Here is a 21,199-nt window from a genome sequence, read left to right as displayed (position 1 = left end):
GTTCCTGTAAATTTAAATAAATAATACTTAGTAAAATATATGATAAGTTACGAATTCAAAGAAATAATACCTGCATGGTTTCTTTTCTTGTAGTACCACTGTTGAATAGAGGCTCGAAAAAACTCCATTAACATAGTAATGGGTAATTTCCGGGAATGACGACTTAGAGCGTTAATTGATTCTGCACTATTAGACGTCATGAAACCATATCTTGCTCCAAGTTGATGTACTCTTGACCATCTTTCAAACCCGACATCTTCTAGTGTTTGAGCACAAACACGTCTTAAACAGTTTATATGCTTATTGAAATCCACTTCCCGATAAGCCTTTACAGCATTCCAGTATGTCCATTTGTGCTTTTTTATACCAGCAGACCTTGATTTTAGATTTCTATACAAATGAAAACCACAAAGTCCATGAAAAGCATCTGGGAAACACCTTCTAACAGCGTTGTCAATTGAGTTTGCCCTATCGGATATGATTGTCAGATTGCTAATAGGACCTATGCAATCCCTAAGATGCCCTATAAACTATGTCCATGAATCAGAGGTTTCAGATTTGCCAACCCCGTAAGCTATTGGCAATATCTCATTGTTAGCATCCATGGCTACTGCTAATAAGTTTACTCCAAGGTATCGACCTTTCAAATGTGCTCCGTCAACTATAATAACTGGGCGCATGCAAGTAATAAACGAACGAATCTACAAAATAATATACACAAGAAATATAATCATTTAAATGTGAAATGCATGTAACTAACAGAAATGAGTCAACAGAATTATATTGATTTACTAACCACAGCACCAATGGCGATAAACAGCAACTCAAAGCGTCCATCTCTATCTGTTTTGATATGAGTTATCGACCCAGGATTTTTCAGCTTTAAATTGTGACAATAAGCCGACAGTTGGGCAAACGATGCTTCTGGCGACCCCCTCAACAATTCCAAGGCATAACATTTGGCTCTCCAAGCTTAAGAATATGATATACTAATCTTGAACCGAGCATTCATGTCAGTCATAATTTCATGTCCCCGATATACCCTGCCATTCAAAAACATTAACTCAGCCAGAAAACCACCCAACACCTTTTTGTTTGTCTGTCTATGGTGAGGAAAAACTTGGGTTCTTGAACATGTATGTTTATCAATAAAAGTCCTAACTTGAAACATTGTGCAATCTTTTATCCTCTTTGCAATCATACGCCACGTACAGTTTTTGTCAATCATACACCTTGTTTCGAAACGATCTTTGCTTGATTTGTTAACTTTTAGTTGATAGCCATCTTCCACACATTTCGTATACAAAGCTATCTTCAAGTCTTCCTTTGTATCAAAACAATCATCTTTCTTGATACGAATAACTTTTGTGTAACAATCAACTGCTTTCTTTGCCAACTCTTCTTCCGGTAACTGAAGTAATTCTGGCATTCCAGTTATACTCCCGTGGCATTTTCTTTTCTTCGGGGACTTTTTCTTCTTCTTTTTCTTCTTCAGGATTATATGAATTACAGAATGGATGTTCAACATGTTCATTCACAGTTGTAATTTCCTCCTCATTATCATCAACAACATCTTCCTCGGCAACGGGTGTTTCATCATCAAAATTCGAGTATTGACCAATATCAAAATCATTACACGCAGGGTCTGTTTCTTCTTCTGAAACATCATCAAAATCCGTGTATTGACCAATATCAAAGTCCGGGTATTGACCAAGATCAAATTTCGAATACTGACTAGTACTCACAATTTTTTCTCTTGGCTCATCATCGTATAATTGGTCAATACGAAAACTGGAATTTGGTGCTGAAAGTTGATTTGGATTTGGATTAGAGAAAGGCTGTGGGTTTTGAGACCCACTTAGTTGATTACTACCCGCTACTGACCCAACAATAGTACTTCTAGGTTCAACAACATACAATGTAACATCATCACTTGAAACATTAATGTAAGCAATGAATCGTTCAACATCTTCATTGTCGGTTAACAAATAAACTTTACCATTTCTCTGATAAGATAGCCTAAATCCACTTAGGGGCTCTAAATTCAATTTCTTTGAAACACGTAACATTAGGGTTTCATAAGTTAACTTCTTTAATGATAGTTTTAGTTGAAGATTCATGGGTAAAGGCATATATTGTAAAACACCATGAACATTCTTCCATGACCCTCCAAAACACAAATCTATCCAAACATGATCAACATTAGATGATTTCATGATTGTAACTAAACAAACGAGATGCGAAACTAAGACCTGTTGCCGGATGGGGAAGGATGTCGTTGGATATTGGAACGGATGTCGCCGGAGAGAGTGATAGATGGAAATGAAATGAGTTGCGATTTAGGGATTTAGGTTATGAGTTGTTGCTGCTGCGTATATATATACACAAAAAATTTGGCTTGCGAAACTAAAACCTGTTGCGAACTTTGAAACTCGCATTGCGATTCTGTATTATCTCGTTGCGAAAGTCAGAATCGCGTTGCGAAAGGCAATCATTTGACCATCGCAATGCGAAATGCAAATCGCAACGATAGAATCGCAATGCGAAATGAAAAAGGCAACGAGGATTAACATGTATAAACTTTTAACAATTATTGAATTCTAGGTATTTAACCAAACATTTTCAAACCAAAAGGAGTATATATGTTAACAAAACTTGCATTATGTGTGCACTTTTAACATTTTCAGTTAGGCATGTATTAGTAACTTGAGTTTGAACATTGCTATGATCTGTTCAGATGTTATCACTTATTAGACATTCATTTGACTATCGCAACGCGAAAATGGCTATCGCAACGAGAAAATCGCAATGCGAAATGAAAATCGCATTGCGATTTTCTCGTTGCGATTTTCATTTCGCATTGCGATTTTCTCGTTGCGATAGCCATTTTGCGTTGCGATAGTATGTTTTTCCTTCAATATAAAGCAGATTGAAAATCAACAAATCAACTATTACATTTCAACACAAATTATGTACACATCAATTAAACAAATCAACATTTACAAATCATCTTTTACAAATCAAGTAAACAATCAAAAAATAATAATAATTCTTATTTCTTCATCAATTATTGAATCAATGAATCAATAACTTTGTGACCCAGTACATCCATTTCACGCAGCTCACTTAAGGATTAACCTGTATAAACCAAACATTTGCTCAAACAAGACTTCCTACACATCTAAAACCTACAAACAACAAATTATTGAATTCTAGGTACTTAACCAAACATTTTCAAACCAAAAGGAGTATATATGTTAACAAAACTTGCATTTGACTTACCAATTAACAATGGACACTTTCATAACGCGGATGCATGTAGGCAACGTCTCGAATATATTGCTCTAGCCATATAATGCCGAAACCACAAGCCTACTGCAGCTCTATCTCTATCGGTGGGAGGTAAAAACACTGTGCTTCCCGTCGTCAAACGCGCCAAGCAAAGGCATACGAGAGGACCACAATCCCCTCTGGCTCCCGGCGATTGCTGTGGCGCAGTCTCGTCTCTGAAAACTGTGACATTGAACTTCTTTGGCTTCTTGTGTCTAGAATGACTCCAATACTTAATCCCATCCAAGAATTTAGCCAAATGAGAGCTCCATCCCTTGAAAATATCTCTCAAATCAGACAGTGATATGTAATTGATCATGCTGTCATACACTATTATCTTCAGGGATGGGAGCTGAAGTTGGACGAGAAGCCAATGACGACGTTCCAAAACAGGGATAAACACCTGCGATCATAAGTAATAATTCATTTATTTGCGCACTTATTTATGAACACCTTTAAAAAATTTAAAAAATAAACACTAACCTTATCGACCTCCCACCATGGAGGATAAAGTTTAGCTTGTCCATTGCCCAACAAAAATGATTCATCTCGTTGATTCTTCAAGTGAACTGCGTGAAAAGCCGTCGGCATTATTGTATATAGCGAATTTTTTTTATTTTCCTAAGCTTCCTTATTATTAGTAGACGTGACACCCACGCATCGATATGCTGTTTTACAAAAAATACATATATTAGTGAATTACATTAATTTTAAACAAATTAATCAAAATCATATATAAGACAAATATAAGACTTACCTCCCCATCCAAATAGCCACTGTCTTCAACCCCTAATAGCACACCCCACCAAGACCGATCAAGCAACAAAAACATTTCATCGTTGAGGTTGCTGATGTCAGTGTAACACCCTTGGCTCCGCTCATGTAGATAAAAATCAACTGCGGTCTTAGCCCAAAGGGTATTATCCACAATTGTTTCCGGTAGTTTTCTCCTCTCCACTTCAGATACCGGAAGGGTACTAGCCGGTAACTCATACAAGAGCCAACTCTCATCCATCATGTCCGGAACCGGTGGGGGTTTCTCAATACTTCGATATATTACCCCATGTGAATCGGGCTCTGGAATGGTGGGAGGGACCTCTTCAACGATGACAGTGGCCTCTTGAACGGTGGGGGGGAATCTTGAGGGAGAATAGGGGCCTCTTGAACGATTGGAGGGGACTCTTGAGGGATGACCGGTGAGTCGGGCTTCTTCTTGCGGAGTCTTCGCACCATTGGGGTGAACGGAGACGTAATAGCATGCCCACGCCGTCTGATGCGTGAACTCCGTCGTGCAAGGAAAACCCGACGTAAAGCATCCACCTTATCGGGCCGCTAAAAAAAATTAATACATAAATCAGTAAATAAACAGACATGATATTAAACAAAGACAAATATGTTTCAAACTAGCAGTATTGGCAAATATTAAATTTACCTCGTTGCGTAGAGTATGAACCTCATTCTGCAACGATGCTACCATCTCACGTAGAGCGGCTACCTCACCGCGTAATGTAGACACCTCAACACGCCATGCACCATCGTCTTTGCGTAAAGTACCGACCTCCTCACGCAAGGCATTGACCTCATCACGTAACTCCCCTAACTCATCCCGTTGAGGTGGAGGTGGAGAACAGGGAGATAAACGTCGTGGCATCTTTGCCGGTCGCCTATCTTGCGGTGATGGTGGAGAAGAGGCTCGATGATGTGACAGAATAGGTGATGGCTGTCGTTGTGGAGGTGTATAGCCGGGTCGATAAGATGATGGCTCTGGGTGAGGTGATAGCTCTGGGCGAGGTGATGGCTCCCGAAGTGGAGGCTGCTCATCAACCGTTCCATCAAAAAAACGCTTACTAGCTTGCCACCAATCAGTGGCAAGCTCAGCTTCCGTGGGTGTCAGCCTCTGTAGAGGAGTGTTGGCCTCCTAATAATATAAAAGCTCAAACAAAGTTAAACGTGTACTAGTAATAACTTGTTTATAAACATATGGTAGTATTTATGTTAACTTACATTATTTATTGTCGTATACCGTAGTAAATCTTCCCATTGCAAGGTCCGTTTCCTCTTCCAGGAAATAGCCCTGGGAATATCATTTGAAGTTTTTATTGCATATGTCTTCATGGCGGGAAAGGCCTCAAATATCCAAATCTACAAACAATATAATAACAAACATTAGTAATTGTTAAATAATTACTTATAATTTTGGAAACATCATATAAAAATTCTTACCTTAAAGGCCCAAATAAAGCCTATCAAAGTGTATTTGGAACCATCGCCATGCAAACTTTTTCGATCATCCAAGGTAGACGATAACTTATTCCATGTAGCTTTCCATAAATACGAGCCCCACGGAAACAGGTTCCACGCATTTAGGTCTTCTACCAATTTGATTAGATCATTTGGAATAGGTTGTCTGGCCTCTCTGCCTAAAAAGCCGGCATGCAAAAGAATTAGAAGGCATACTCGGACAACGTCGACGTCATCCATCCGAGTAAAACCATCTTTATTATTCAAAAATCTTGTCAGGTCTTCTACGTGTAGACTCGGCCTCTCCAGCTCAGGAAAAACCCGGGATAGCCATGATGGGCGGGTAATGTGTCTAGTGTACCGACCTACATCATCGTGTCCGAAGCGTAGACCGGTGATTAAGCAAAACTCCTCCCGCCCAAAACACGTATACGCCGGTGGAAAATCAAACCATATCTCTTCATCACGACGTTGTATAGTCTCTGGTAGATCGCTAGTCATGGTTTAAAGAAACAGGTGTGTCAACATCGCATCTCCACCGGGATGTTGTACTTTCAGCCATGGCCCGAAGCATGTATCCTCAAACATTTTTCTTTGTGCAGGTGAAAGCTTCGACGCAATTGTTTTGGCCAGGCTGACTTTATTTCTCAAGGTCAATTGAGTCGAATAAAAGTTCTACAAAAACAATAAACATACTAAATTAGATATACCAAAAACTACACTGTGAAGATATACCAAAAAAAATAATAAACATAAATAGTAGTAGTTTATTCTTCAAACTTAAATATGCAACACTGTGAATTTCGTATTTGTCTTTGTTTTTTGGTTAAAGTAATGCAATTCATTCAAGTTTCAATTTGCAGAAGAAGAATAGTTTCTGAAAATGAAAATCGCAACACGAAAATGAAAATCGCAACGCGAATTCGACTATCGCAACGAGAGAATCACAACGCGAAACTAAAATCGCGTTGCGATTTGCATTTCGCGTTGCGATTCTCGGTTGATTTAATAAGCAATCTAAGTGAAATGATTAATCTATTATTGAAATTACTAGTAAACTTATCATCAATTTCAATATGAAAAACCTAATAATAATGCAAAAATTTCAAAAAGAAAATAATTAAAAAAACTAACCCTCGTTGGTTGATTTGGTTGATTTTCCATTTCTGATTGTGAGGGTGGCTCTGAGAGATGGAGATAGATGGATTTCGCCGGAGATGGGGACGGATTTCGTCGGAGATGGGTGAGAGAGTGAGAGATGGAGATAGGACTGAGTTGTGATTTTAGGTTTTAGGTTATGAGTTGCGATTACGGGATATACTGTGGACAGTTCAGTGTTCTAATATATTAATATTCGTGTTTGGAATTTAAAAATAAAATACTTGGCCAGGATACTAATGGCGCTTTGAAAATCGCATTGCTATTATGTATTATCGCGTTGCGAAAGTCAGTATCGCGTTGCGATAGTCAGTATCGCATTGCGATTTTCCCAATTCGCGTTGCGATTTACTTATTCGCATTGCGATTTTCCCAATTCGCGTTGCGATTTACTTATTCGCATTGCGAATTGGGAAAATCGCAACGATACTGTAGACCATCGCAACGCGATTTTCAACTATCGCATTGCGAAAATGCAACGCGAATTTACGATAATGGAGATCGCGTTGCGAATTAGCGATCACATTGCGATTTTGTTGGTCATTTTGACAAATCCGGAAAAAATTAGTTAAAATAGTATATTATATGTGATTTTTGGTCACCGAAATTATTTTCTCATTTATTTAACGTAAAATGATGAAAATCAAAATGTCAATAAATTAATATAAAATAAATCAACCAACGACACACGTGTTTCTTGGCGCGTTAACGCATTTCCCTCACACCGACAGTGTAAGGCTACGTTTTACTTCTTTTGCTTTTAAGCCATAGCTTCGATCTCACTCACTCTCCTTCGCTCCCTCAAATTTGCCGATCTATTTTATCTCCGGTCAGGGCCGAAGACTAGTACGCCAAATTCTTCGCCATGGATTTCGCTTTCCGGATACCATTTAAATCCAAAGGTATTTTAATATTCCTTATATTATCAACTCTATTAACATCGATCGATGCTTCCATCCACATCTACCAGAAACAAGTCTTCAATGAAGTCGGCAATGCTTACCTTCTCCCCGGTGGTAGCGAAGGCCTCGAAGTTTCTCTTTCCTCCGAAAAATCCTCCACCGACGGCCTCTCTTTTATTCGGTAAAATCACCGAAATATTTCATCTACTTAAGAATGTGATTCTTTTTTCTTTTCTTTTTGAATTTAAAATGTGGCGTTGTTTTATGGATTTTGGATTAGATCTGCGTTAGAAAGTCAAGTCATTGACGCTTGTCGCGTTTGCAGATTTAGTATCAAAGCCATGCTAGTCTAGAGAGCTTAGAGGATCAATGGAAGAAGCATTATTGTTCATTTTTTTCTCTCTTTGGAAATTACGAAATGGACTTTCTAAATTGTACATTTGTTAATCGTACATTGAAGTTGAAATGATTATATGAGCAGATCTAAATTTGCAATTCGGAAATTGTGTAGCTGTAGATGTAAAATAACTATGTCCATCCATTAGTAAAACTTGAATTTTAGTTGCTGAATTAATGGTTCAAGTTTCAAAATCCATTGCCATAATTGTAATTTTAATATAGGTTTGAAAATATCACTTTTTGGAGGACCCAAGATGCTGCAGATGAACACTCTGAGATGGAACGTATTACCGGGTTGATACAAGCGGTGATCTTCGAGGTTCCTGATAGAAACAATATTGGCGGTTCAGCTTATGGTGGGCAGAGGTCAATATGTTGCACCCCTGATCTTGCTAAGCTGGAAGGTTGCAAGCAAGGCGAAGTAATTAGGATACCTTCTACAACCGAGATTAATTGGCCTATTGTTTTAAATATTCAGTTCAGTGGGAACAATTTATTGACACATATGGACAACACAAAGGTTCCCATCCAGAAAACCGGGATGTATAATTTGTTTTTTATTGCATGTGATCCGAAACTCAAGGGAACAGTTATGAATGGTAAGACAGTATGGAAGAATCCTGATGGTTATTTACCCGGGAGAATGGCTCCATTGATGAAGTTCTATGTGTACATGGCACTTGCTTATTTGTTGCTTGGTGCCATTTGGTTCTGGCAATACGTGAGGTTTTGGGAAGATATCCTACAACTTCAGCACTGCATCGCTGCTGTAATTGGTCTGGGGTTGTTTGAAATGATGTTTTGGTATCTTGATTATTCAAATTTCAATAAAACAGGAATGAGACCCGTTGTGATTACAGCTTGGGTTGTAACATTTGGAGCTATAAAGAAAACACTATCTCGACTTCTTATACTTTCAGTTTCTATGGGCTATGGTGTTGTACTCCCGACTTTAGGTGGTCTTACCTCAAAGGTGCTTCTTATTGGAGCTACTTACTTTTTGGCATCTGAGTTACTGGACATTACCGAGCATGTAGGGACCGTCAATGATATATCGGGAAGAGCAAGGCTCTTCCTAGCCCTGCCTGATGCGTTCCTGGATGCATTTTTGATATTATGGATTTTTACATCTCTTTCAAAAACACTAGAGCAGTTACATGTATTTCGTAATTTTCTTTGTTTCTGATTGAATGATTTGAGATGTTAAGTTTTTCCTTTGGGATAATTGTGGTTATTCTTTTCAATTTCATTTTTTTCATCCAGGCAAAGAGAATATTAGTAAAGTTAGACCTCTATAGGAAATTCTCAAACGCACTAGCTGTGGCTGTGATTGCTTCAGTTGCATGGATAACTTACGAGGTATGTTTTGTCGATTTTTATTTCTTTCTTGGTTGGAATTTTAATGCCATAATTCATGGATCAATGACTGACATTTGTAAATTAATATGTGAGAAAGACGGGTTTCTATTGTACTTTAAAAATGGCGGGTTTGACTTGTTCGGTATTACAGATATATTTCAAAGCAACAGATCCATTCAATGAGAGATGGCAGAGTGCTTGGATCATCACAGCTTTCTGGGACATACTTTAATTTGTACTCCTATGTGTTATTTGCTACCTTTGGGCTCCATCTCAAAGCTCCCAACGGTGCGTTTTACTCCTGCAAACGGTTTATCTGTGACAGTTGAATAGCCTTAACCTCTTTTCCTTTCTCTCAATTTTTTTTTTGATAGAAGTTGGAGGTCTCATTAAAAACTCCCTTCGTATTCATTCACATACTAAAGGTATGTTAACGAACATTGGAAGGAAGAAAAGAGTACCTCAAATATTATTGATAAAATACACGATACAAAAGATACCACGGAATATCCTCTCATGGTGATGTACACCATTACAACAAACACCTTAACCTCATATGACCTCATCCAAAGCCACAGTCAAATCACCTTACTTCTAATTACACCACCAGCAGTAGGAATAAAACAGAACATAATACAAATTAAAAGCAACACCTACAACCATATAGACTAAAACAACCACAATTGAAGAGACAAGATCTAATGAGACTCTTTTTCTTCAGGAGCCCAAGAGTTTGGTTTGAATGAAGGTTCTATCTCATGCACCTCCTTTCTCTCAATTTAAAAAAATGCTTAAATGGAATGTCACCTAAGGGAATGAACTTTGTGGCCCTCAGTAACCTTTTGAAGTTAGAATCAGCATTCATAGACAGGCCCTCAATTTTTGCCACTTCTTTTTTCTGAAACATACTCAACAGTAGTAATTGTCCTCAGATATGCTTACTCGGAAGATGTGGGGGAGGAACTCAATGATGAAGAAGCTCAATCACTAACCAGGGGGCAGTCAAACGGGGAAGTGAGTTTAGTCAAGCAGGAGCAAAAGAATGGAAATGCCAGCATCTCGGAAGAGGAAGATGACTCAGAAGAGGGGAAGAGGGAGTAAAATCTGTCAATCCACCATGATCAGAGCCCACGCAAAGATAAGCACACTATCCTCGGAGCAATTGATTATTCGAATTAACTTGCAAAGGGCACAAATGTGTTACCTAATATGTTGACCTTTGTTTACTTCTACCTTCTGCTATATATAAAGAACTGGCAGGTCTCTTGGTATTTTGTCCACATTTTGTAGCATTCTTTAATTGTACATGAGGAAAAGGCATCTTAGTCGGGCACACATTGTAGCTTAGCTTTAGAGAATAAAACAGGTAAACCGAATTGACATCTCGATGCATGATGAGTTTGGGTGTTGTAACCTTGATGTTTCTCCCTTATTGTAAAAATGTTAGCTGTGTGATCTGAAATTTCGATTACATGATAGAGACATGATCCTATGCATTGGTGCCGGGTATAAAATTAGAAGGATATTCGCATTCTTGCATATCACCATATTTAAGTAGTCCTCTTGTTCCATTTTCCGTTTGACATCAATAGTTTAAAACTTGTACGTTTGCCAACTTGAGTAGTTTCATCAGCATAAGTTGCTTATCACTCCATCATACCTCTAATTGTGGAGAACTTGCATTTGATTTGGGGAAAATTACTATTGAACTCACTGTCCTATACTTCAGAATGCAGTTTGCTCTTCCAAAATAACAAGGCAAAATGGTCCTTTTGCGTATAGTCTTGATAAAGTGTATTAACTACTGTTTTATTCTAATCATTTGCTAGTTTTCCGTCATTACATAAAAAAAATAGAACACCTCACATCATGAATAAGAAACTAAAATATTTAACGGGTTGAATTAGAAATTGATGATTCTTTCGGACATGGAGGGCATTTTATAATTCGGAGGTTTCTCACGGAAACTGTTCTCAACCTGGCGTTGGGGGCAGGCTACTATCCTACCTCCCCTTATCCTATTATATATGAGAATAAGGGACAGTTAAATTTAGATGAAAACGACATTTTCAGCCGTTTATATAACTTTTTATCTAATTATTGATGAACTGATCAAACTAACAATAAATAATTTGATTAATTCTATCGCTTATTCAGATTTTAAGAGTTTCATATAAATTTAGAACGGAATTGAACCATATTATATCTCGGGTAAAGGAATTTAACATCAAAACAATAAAAAATAATTATTTAAGATGACGATTTCAAATTTACTTCGATTTTATTCGTAATTGCATCCCTGAAATAAATCTTAATTTATTAATTTCAGAAAAGAACTTACCAATTAATTAAGATGTAAAAACAATTTTTACAGTTTGGAATACAGAAAAGCAACCACGATGGACGGCGAAGCATAAAGCCGTCCACTTTACTCAACTGTCATAGGCACGTGAACCGTTGGTTACTTCCTTTTTTTCATGACAGTGCGTGAACAGCCAACGAGGCTTGCGCCGTCTACTTTGAGCCCCCAATAAACGGCGCGTCTTTTAACAACTTCTCCAAATTGCACGTAAACCGCAACTACATCTTGCGAAAGTGTGATATTCAAAACATCCAAACGTGTCTCTATCAAGCACAAGCACAAGTACAAGCACAAGCACCTAAACATAATCCCGCACGTCTTTTCTTTGAAAACTTGGCGCGTGGAATACATTACCTGCTAAAGTCGAGTGAAACCGCCATCCATTGACCCGACCCGGATTCTGATTCGGAGTCGTCGAACCATTTCTACGCGACTCTTATCCGTTCTCTGGAAAATATAGTTTGTCACTCCCCATCTTTCAATCCATCGATTTCGTCGCTAAAAACAAAACCGTAAATTCCCCTCGCTCTCGTTTTCTATCCCTAATTTTATTTCCAACTTTTCAATATCATTTCCCCCGGTAAGTCCGTTGCTTTATCTTTGCTTTTCCCGTCGATTTTTCGAGCTTTTAATTAACCTCATCAGAGAAGAAAAGAATATAAGAAACTTTTTTCAAATTTTTGAGCTTTGAAGTTTTTTCTTATGATTTTTTCCTTTTAAAATAAAAATAAATTTGATCTTAAACACTTCCAATATCCTTCTTTTTTGTCTTTTATTTGTTGAATTAAATATAGAATTCGATAATTGTAGATCTTAGATGGTTCAAGTCTGAAAGTCCCATATGGGTAGAATTGTAGTTTCATGTTAACCTCTGATTATTTAATCAGATAATTAATTGCATTATCGCGTGAATATATCGATAAAAGCATGTTGTTTGGATTCTTTTAAGTTTATCTATCTGTATAAAGAAATATATTAATTCTGGGTGTTCTTTTATCAGATTAGAATTGGTATCGTCAACTAACTCGTTATCTCGATCTAGATTTCCCCGGTAATTTTCGAAAACAGGTAAGGTTCTTTGAAATTCATCCTTCTAAATTATGAATTGTCCCTTCATACTTGGGTCGCCCATTGATTGGGTTGTTCTTTTTGCGATGTTCAATGAAGGATAATCTTCATCTAATTCACGTGGATGTTGAAACACGGATGTCAATTGATCAAGGGGTTTCTTTTCTGGTGATGATTTGATTGACTTGTTTATTTTTTTAACGATAGATTTAATTCACTTGTATAATGAGAACATGGATGTGAATTTTTATCAAGTGCATACTGGATTGTCATTTTGTCTATGGTTCAGGGATCTCTAATTTTGGTATTATTAGATTTAAAAAAAAATAACTTCAATATCAAGTCATTGGTGGATTGTTCTCTGGCAATTTTCAAGCATAATGACCACAGGGAGGACTTGTTTCCTGATGGCTAGAAAATATATTGTGGCTTGGAAATGAAGATTTACATACACCCCTCTTAGCCTCCTTGTTTTGGTTCCTTAAATGTTAGAAATGTGTCTCGTTTATAATCATCTCATTATTAGAAAAGGGCATATCAGTGTAATAAAGAAGATGATGAGGGTATAACGTAGCTAAATTTTTTGATAAGATTTGGTCACAGTCAGTTCGTGAGAACGGGGAGGTTTTGTTTCTTGATGATGGTGTGAGTATAACTTTTGGCTTGGAAATGAGGATTTACAGCCCTTCTAGCCTCAATTAGGTTCCTAAATATTAGACATTTGTGTTTCAATTAAAAACATTTCATAACTAGAAAAGGGCATATAAGTGTAATAGAGAGGACATAGTTACATAAATCGCTAGAGTTCCCACGATCTACGTACTATACGCTCTGATCCAAAACGCAGTATGAACGCGTTCCGGGTCGTTCCAAAATCGCGATTCGGTACGAAAGCTTCTACGATCCAAAGTTGACCATCCAATCGACCCAATTGATGTTCAAATCGCGATTTGAAGCCATCGATTCATCGTTCTGGAGAGAAGAAAAACCAGAAAGGATAAATGAAGGATCTCACTGGGCTCCGATTTGGTTGCCGCACTGGCCACCTTAAATGTGAAGGATCTCACGCATCTTCGATTATGGAGAGAAGAGAAACCAGAAAGGAGACATGAAGGGATTTAGAGAGAGAGATAGATGGCAAAATAAGAGATAAATTGAAAATGGAAGTTGGAAGACAAAGAGCCTGGTTTGTTTTTTAGTATAAAAGTAACTTTTATGTTAAAACTATATTTTATTAGATTGAATTTTGTTTTTATTATTATTATTATTATGTCAAACGATCCAAGTCACGTAATTAAGAGTTTGTGCCGGTTGAGTTTTTGTTTTTTATTTCTTTTCCTGCTTTGTTTTATTAGTTTTATCATGTCTTTTAAAGTTTCAAGTTTATTCATGACTTTATGAGTTTATGTAATTTGTTTTGAACTTTGAAGTATTGAAGTTACTGAATGAAATCTATAGTATTGAAGTTACTCTAAGATATTTGAAGTGTTGCAGTTACTTATAAAATTTGTAGAAAAATAGCAACCTAAGAAACTGGTACATCGTACCAATTTATATGGTGCATCGTACCGAAGCGATCCGAAATGAGTCTACCCCCCTCATACCGAATTTTAGGGACCTAGCGAATTGCGATCCCGTTCCATGTTCCCGTACCGGAGCGTACCGCAATCCATGTGACTATGAGCGAGGATAAGAGTATAATGTAGCCAAACTTTTTTGATAGGTTTGGTGGCAATTAGCTTGTGAGCACACGAAGGTTTTTTTTCCAAATGGTGTTGAGAATAGCTTGTGGTTTCGAAATATGGATTTACACCCCTTCTAGCCTTGATTTGGTTCCCCAAGTGTTAAAATTTTGTCTCAATTAAAACATTATTAGAAAAAGGCATATTATTGTAATAAAGAAGCGGATAAGGGTATAATGTAACATTTTCTTTGATAGATTTGCTAATGGTTGGCTTGTAATTGGCATTGTAAGATTCGAATAGGATTTACCACTTATCTTATGTATTGCGGCATGAAGTACTTAGTGTTAACAGCTGAGTATCATTTGTTGTCTGTTTATTATCAGTTTCTGTGATCAATTTAGTAGCCAAAATGTTGCTTGCAAGTAAGGCAGCTTTTTTATTTTAATTAAGGTTGCATGCCAGTTTTGATGTATCTTTAGATAGACTGCTCTATCAAGTTTGGGAATGTGGAGCCTCCTCTTATCCCTGTACCCTCTTTTAGTTTTGATAAAGATTGCCTGGTTTGGGGACAAAAAGAGAGAGAACAATAAAGAAATGTGTCTGTCTGCATTTGTATGTGTAAAAGAGAAACTCTGGGCAACTGTTGCCTCAATTGTATCTCATTGTTCTTGTAAGGGTTATTTCTATACTTTTTTAGATTTCAAGTTAGGACATTGCTGGTTGTATAGTTTGTAAGAGAGATATTACCATGAGCATGCACAATGCGTTTCACAACTCCTTGGATATCCTCAAACAGAATAAAACCCAGTTTTGGAAACTACAAAGGGTTTCTTTCTAAACCGTCTTGGAAACTACAGTTTAGATTTTGTGTTTTATAGGCTTCAAGTTATCATTAGTTTTAGAAAAATTACAAGCATACTGAGTAATTGATATGTTTTTACCATTATATGTTGATTTATATCATTTCTACTGTCATGAGATTTTTTGGTTGGCAATATTGTTTTGAGGTGTAGTTTGCAAATGGCAAAAGGAAGCAAAGGACAGCGTAGAACTACTTTCCGGAAAATCAGGTCAACTCCATACTCATTGCCCTCACATCGACAAGGGATCTCTGGTGATTTATACCACAAGAAATGTTCCAAACCTTTGGATAAGAAAGATTGGGAGGATGTAACATGTTCCGTTTGCATGGAGTGCCCTCATAATGCTGTTCTTCTTCTCTGTTCATCTCATGACAAGGGTTGCCATCCCTACATGTGTGGAACTAGCTTTCGATATTCAAACTGCCTTGACCAGTACAAGAAGTTCTACACTAAAGCAGTCCCTTCTAATCATGATGAATCTTTGCGTAGTTCCATTGACAATCCAATTCTAGCACCAGGGGTCGATAAGTGTGAAGTGACGGGAATTGCATGTCCACTTTGCAGGGGTCAAGTGAAAGGATGGACTGTGGTGGAATCTGCAAGGGAATATTTAAATGCTAAAAAGAGAAGCTGCATGCAGGATGACTGCACCTTTGTTGGGACTTTTAAGGAACTAAGGAAACACATGAAAGCAGATCATCCTTGTGCAAGGCCACGCGAAGTGGATCCTTCTCTTGAACAGAAATGGAGAAGTCTTGAACGGGAGCGTGAGAGAGAGGATGTAATCAGCACGATAAGGTCAGCCATGCCAGGGGCAATGGTTTTCGGGGATTATGTCATAGAAGGAAATCATCGTGGTTTCGAGACAGATGAAGAGGACGATCTTGATGAAGATCCGGCAGAGGGGAATGGAAGTTTTGAAGTAGGCTTAGAAAGTAGTAACTTCGTAAACTTTTTCCTTCTGTTGCATGCGTTTGGGCCATCAGGTAACACTGACCTTGGTAGACAACCAAGGCAACCTACACATGCAGCAGATGAGGATGCTGTTGGTATTCACCGCACCTCTCTTGCTGGGGATCCGGGTTTCTCTGGTCAAGATGACGATGAGGACAATGGTGGTGATATTTCTTTGGTTAGCCGCCTTCGCCAGCATGGAAGACTTTTACGAAGTCCGGGTAGAAGGCGTAGACGAAGAGAAGCCACCAACAGTCAATTATAGATCAAATTTGTACCTATAAAAGGAGGAGAAATGGGAAATGTTACACATCTCATAGTGTTAGGAAGAAAAAGGTAAAAGCACAAAAGAATAGACCTTGAATACGCAGTGATTTACGATCTCATTCATTTTAGGTGACATCTCACAAGGTTGGCTGGGAAAGTAAATGGTGGAACTAGGAGGATGTTTTTCATTTGTTATTGTTGTGGTGTATTCATAATTCATAATTCCTTTTCCTTGTGTTTAGTTGGAAAACATGTAATTTGTTCAGTTAACATTTGCTAATCATCTATCATTTTGTATGTAGACTTGTATTGTCAAAAATAAACCTCAGGCCTTTCCACTGGTTGAGGAATACTGCACAGATTGAGAAGTCTTCAAATGCAAAGTTTACATTTAATTGTATTTTTGGGGTCCAATGAAATGTGCCCTTTAATGATTCAGACATTCCATCTGTTGGTTTTTGCCTTTCTTTCCTTTGGATATTTGTGCAAGTTATATTTTCGAGTAATAAAGTGATAATGATATACAATTTACCGTTTTAGTGCTGTATTTGAATCTTTTAATCGTGTGATTAAACAAAGCACGAAACGGTAAAGAAGAAAAATACTACGCTCCTAATGAACATCATTAATTGGACTAAAAGATAAAGCAAGATCCACGACCGTCTTATAAATTTGGTTTAATACCAAAATAAGTGCCTAAATTGTACCCAAAATCTCGAATAGGTGATTAATCTATTTTTTGATTCATCCAGGTGCCTAATGCTACAAACGTTACTTATTTAGGTGCCGCGATCGCAACAGTCGTTATAAAATCCTGTTAAGTGACACATGTCACAATCTTAGAATTTTAAAATTTTAATTTTTTTTAAAATAAAAATATTATTTAAAAAAAACAAACGGCCAAAGGCCTTTTTCTCTTGTGTTCCCCCCTTTTTCCCTCCCCTTCTCTCTCCTTCCATGGCCAAAGGCCAAACGGCCGATCAAACGACCAACCAAATAGCTGACTGTCAAGGTCGGTGAAACGGTCGATTATCATGTTCGAATTTGAAGGTTTGAGTGTTTGAGATTTTAGGGATTATAAATTTAAATTAAGGGATTTGAGAATTTTGGGTTTTGAGATGATAGTAAGAGCTGTGACCGGTCACTGGGTGGTCGACGGCGTATGAGTAACTTATTTTGATATTAAACCTGTAAATTTTAATTATTTAAAATAATCATGATTAAAATTTAAGGAGTATGGTGATAAAAAAAATTAACCAGCTAAAATTTTAATAGGGTGAAAAGGTATTTTTTAATTACAAATTCTCAATTTTCTCAGAAGCCAAAAGAAATATTTATTAATATAATAATAATTATTGCATCAAAATTACCCTCTAATTGTCTTATTTTTATTTAAGTTATTATTAAGGGGATATTGCTCAAATATTTAAAAGCTATTGCAACAATAATTTTCGTATCGTTAAGTTAGTTGTAGAAATACAATTATTCATTTAAAAAATAAAATGCATTTAATAGCGTTGAGAATGGCCTCATAATTAATTGTAACTCTAAAGAAGTTGGGAAAAACGCTGTTTAATTATATTAGAGATTCGTTCCAAAGGCTACCTTTGAAATGACCATCCAGTTCAGTTGGTAGACACAAGGTTCTTAACCTTGAGGTCGTGGGATCGAGTCCCATGGAAGGTATTTCATAATTTGGAGGTCTCCTATGGAAGCTGCTCTCAACCTAGTATTGTGGGCAGCCTACTATCTTACCTCCCCCTTACCCCATTACATATGGGAACAAGGGACAACCATTTATTTTTGTTTCAAAGCTACCTTTCCACGGTCGAAAAAGGATGACTTTCCTTTTCCTCCTAAAACAATAGTAGATATCTCAATATTAGGAAATTATACGAACTCCAACTATATTCAAACTGAATTTTAAATAAAAATTTATTTTATTAGACGTGTTTTTTCATCCACGAGATCTGATAAATTTAAATAATAACAAAATTATATTTTAACTCGATAATTTTCTAGTTTAAATAAAATAATATTCTAGCCATCTTCCGGCTCACTCAATAAAATCAATTTTTTTATTAGTATGAAGTGATTACAATTTTATTATCCACAACACATACTCTATTACTGTAATTATTGAAACTCAAAATTTCAAATCCAATTCTAATTCCGTTATTACTGGTTTGGAAGACAAACTAACCGCTTGTAAGAAAATCAGACTATGTAGGGGTAGGTCCGTCTTTTCCTCTTTAGAAAATGGTCCAAATTAAATAATAAAACATAGGGGTGGGGGACGGTGGGGATGCCCCAAGTCAGTGACAATACTTTATTAATTATATATAATCTCTTAATTAACTAGGAGGTTAATTAAGGATTGAATTAAAGTCAAAGGTTAGATGCATCCTATTATATTATCTAATATCGTAATAATACGCATCTTTCCGACGAGGAAATTGACTTTGATGTCTTTAATGCAGCACAGCCTTTACATAATACATAAATTAATGTAATCAGATCACACACACACACGCAAAATGGAGATTGATCTGTCCTTGAAAATAGAGAAGGAAGAAGCAAAGGATTCCAAGATGCAAGAGCTTGATGATAATCAAAATGGGAAAGAAGCTTTGGATTTTGCAGATAAAGAAGATGCATCAATGGCTGCCATAGGTGAAGTTGAAGACGGTGCACCGTCGGATATCTCCTTGCAAGATAACCGGAACACCCAAGAGGTACGTACTTCTCTTTATCGTCTTCTTAATTATATTTCGAGTCGAGTCAGTTCATATCCGGTTTCGGAAATCTCTGTCACTAAACTCAATCAAGGTTGGTCTCTTTTCCCACAATTTGTTTACATTTACGTACACATACATATGTATGTACCAGTTTTCTGTGCTACGAAAGGAGATGAATCGCGTGAAAGAAGAAAATAAAGTGTTGAGGGAAGTGGTTGAGAAAACTATGCAGGATTACTATGATCTTCAGATGAAATTTGCCGTGGTTCAGCAAAACAATCACCAGGAGGTATTGATTATGAATATATATTTCATTTGATTTTCTTTATTGATTTATCATCAATTCAAATGATAGAGTTTATGAATCGAATTTTGTTTTGATCCATATTTAGTCGCAAAAATTTGTGATCTGTAATTTGATATATTAAGGACCCTCGGATCTTTCTCTCACTCCATGGAGATGAACACCAGACAATTCAAGGGAACTCGAGTATTGTCAAAAATCTGCAGAAACATGGGTCGTTTCCATTAGGAGATGAAGAGGATGAAGAAGAACTAGGGTTGTCTTTAAGGCTAAAAACCGGTTCTGGTCAACGAGAAAGCGAGGAAGAAGAGAACCATGAAACCCCAAATCTTGCTTCAGTGCAAAACAAGCTTCATCCAAGCCAGTTGTCTGCGATCACAGCAAGCCATGCTGTTTCTTCACCAAATAGGAAAGCTAGGGTTTCCATTAGAGCAAGATGTCAAACTGCCACGGTAAGTCAATGAATATATTAATACGCAGTTCATAGCTATGTTTACTACGACATACATTTGAGGGTACTCGAATATGGAAGTGTCTGATACGAGTATGATAAAAAAAATTATATATATTTTTCGCATATTTCGAATACGAGTAACGGATACGAGTGTTTCTAAGGTTGCATATTATGCAGATGAATGACGGGTGTCAATGGAGGAAATATGGTCAGAAAATCGCTAAAGCAAACCCTTGCCCTCGAGCATACTATCGATGCACAGTAGCTCCAGGTTGCCCAGTCAGGAAACAAGTACTACTACATCTTTCAATACATCCATACATACATATATATATTGCAGCTTTCTTATGCTAAGATTATTGTTGATTTAGGTGCAGCGATGCCAAGAAGACATGTCGATTCTGATTACAACATACGAAGGAAGCCACAATCATCCACTCCCAGTCGGTGCAACCGCCATGGCCGCAACAGCTTCAGCAGAAAGTTCCTTTACTTTACTCGATTCGAGCAATCCGGATGGCATCCCGAGCTTCAGTCGGGCATCCCTCCTTCACCAAAACCCTCATTTTATTAACTATCACATGCCGTTGCCGTTGCCGTTGCCAACGGCTTTTCCTTGGATGCCAAGCAAGCTTTCAGCATCCAACAATGGTGGAAATGTTACTGCGATTACTTCGGATCCTAAATTTAGGGTTGCTGTTGCAGCTGCCATTCCGTCTCTGATAAACAAGGAAACCCATGCAGCAACTCAGCCTATTCCTATCGCCTCTTCATCTTCTTCAATGTCTGGTGGTAGGGAGATAGAGAGTGGGAGCCCTAAAACCAACAATTGGGTACTTCAATCTTACACTGCATCTCATAAACACATTCAGCCTTCTCCTTAGATGTCACTCAAAGATTGTCATTTGGGCTATACTTTGTTTATAGCTTTGATATAAGGTTTATGTACTTCTACATACTATATACATTTGTTAACTGAAATGAAAAAGAAAGCTTTATTATTGACGAATTATATATAGTAGGGAATTCTCGTATATATTTTTATAATTGCTAAAAATAACCTCAAAAATAATAATAGTAAAAAAAATAAGAATACACAAGCCTGTATAAGAAAA

At 37.2% G+C, this 21,199-nt stretch overlaps 3 protein-coding genes across 5 annotated transcripts; all 3 read left to right on the top strand.

Moving 5' to 3' along the window:
- The first annotated feature begins 7,475 nt into the window (after positions 1-7,475).
- Positions 7,476-10,669, top strand: LOC120171432 (transmembrane protein 87B-like). Its single transcript, XM_039179138.1, has 5 exons — positions 7,476-7,812; positions 8,253-9,189; positions 9,294-9,389; positions 9,541-9,677; positions 10,322-10,669. Exons 1-4 carry the CDS (start codon positions 7,595-7,597, stop codon positions 9,619-9,621), a joined length of 1,332 nt encoding a protein of 443 aa, XP_039035069.1. The 5' UTR covers positions 7,476-7,594; the 3' UTR covers positions 9,622-9,677; positions 10,322-10,669.
- Positions 10,670-12,234: 1,565 nt separating this feature from the next.
- LOC120171434 lies at positions 12,235-16,647 on the top strand. 3 transcript variants are annotated; one of them, XM_039179139.1, is made up of 4 exons: positions 12,235-12,331; positions 12,752-12,819; positions 12,919-12,987; positions 15,518-16,647. In XM_039179139.1, the coding sequence occupies exons 3-4, from the start codon at positions 12,944-12,946 to the stop codon at positions 16,584-16,586; spliced, it is 1,113 nt and encodes a 370-aa protein (XP_039035070.1). In that variant the 5' UTR covers positions 12,235-12,331; positions 12,752-12,819; positions 12,919-12,943; the 3' UTR covers positions 16,587-16,647. The 3 variants fall into 3 exon arrangements, with proteins under 3 accessions (XP_039035070.1, XP_039035071.1, XP_039035072.1); XM_039179140.1 differs by lacking the exon at positions 12,919-12,987 and having other exon boundaries at positions 12,236-12,331; XM_039179141.1 differs by lacking the exon at positions 12,919-12,987 and having other exon boundaries at positions 12,242-12,327; positions 12,749-12,819.
- Positions 16,648-19,125: 2,478 nt separating this feature from the next.
- LOC120171578 (probable WRKY transcription factor 9) lies at positions 19,126-20,968 on the top strand. The gene is made up of 5 exons (XM_039179253.1): positions 19,126-19,323; positions 19,478-19,615; positions 19,756-20,082; positions 20,262-20,375; positions 20,456-20,968. Exons 1-5 carry the CDS (start codon positions 19,126-19,128, stop codon positions 20,966-20,968), a joined length of 1,290 nt encoding a protein of 429 aa, XP_039035184.1.
- The last annotated feature ends 231 nt before the right edge of the window (positions 20,969-21,199 follow it).

Source organism: Hibiscus syriacus, unplaced genomic scaffold (genome assembly GCF_006381635.1).
Source record: "Hibiscus syriacus cultivar Baekdansim isolate YM2019G1 unplaced genomic scaffold, ASM638163v2 tig00111834_pilon, whole genome shotgun sequence".
NCBI classification, from domain to species: domain Eukaryota; kingdom Viridiplantae; phylum Streptophyta; class Magnoliopsida; order Malvales; family Malvaceae; genus Hibiscus; species Hibiscus syriacus.
This window is presented reverse-complemented; position numbering and strand designations above follow the sequence as displayed.

Coding starts and splice junctions, on each gene's coding strand:
- LOC120171432 (XM_039179138.1), top strand. CDS start 7,595: ATGGATTTCGCTTTCCGGATACCATTTAAATCCAAAGGTATTTTAATA. Junction 7,813..8,252: donor GACGGCCTCTCTTTTATTCG/GTAAAATCACCG, acceptor ATTTTAATATAG/GTTTGAAAATATCACTTTTT. Junction 9,390..9,540: donor TTGCATGGATAACTTACGAG/GTATGTTTTGTC, acceptor TCGGTATTACAG/ATATATTTCAAAGCAACAGA.
- LOC120171434 (XM_039179139.1), top strand. CDS start 12,944: ATGTTGAAACACGGATGTCAATTGATCAAGGGGTTTCTTTTCTG. Junction 12,988..15,517: donor ATCAAGGGGTTTCTTTTCTG/GTGATGATTTGA, acceptor TTTGAGGTGTAG/TTTGCAAATGGCAAAAGGAA.
- LOC120171578 (XM_039179253.1), top strand. CDS start 19,126: ATGGAGATTGATCTGTCCTTGAAAATAGAGAAGGAAGAAGCAAAGGAT. Junction 19,324..19,477: donor ATAACCGGAACACCCAAGAG/GTACGTACTTCT, acceptor TGTATGTACCAG/TTTTCTGTGCTACGAAAGGA. Junction 19,616..19,755: donor AGCAAAACAATCACCAGGAG/GTATTGATTATG, acceptor TGATATATTAAG/GACCCTCGGATCTTTCTCTC.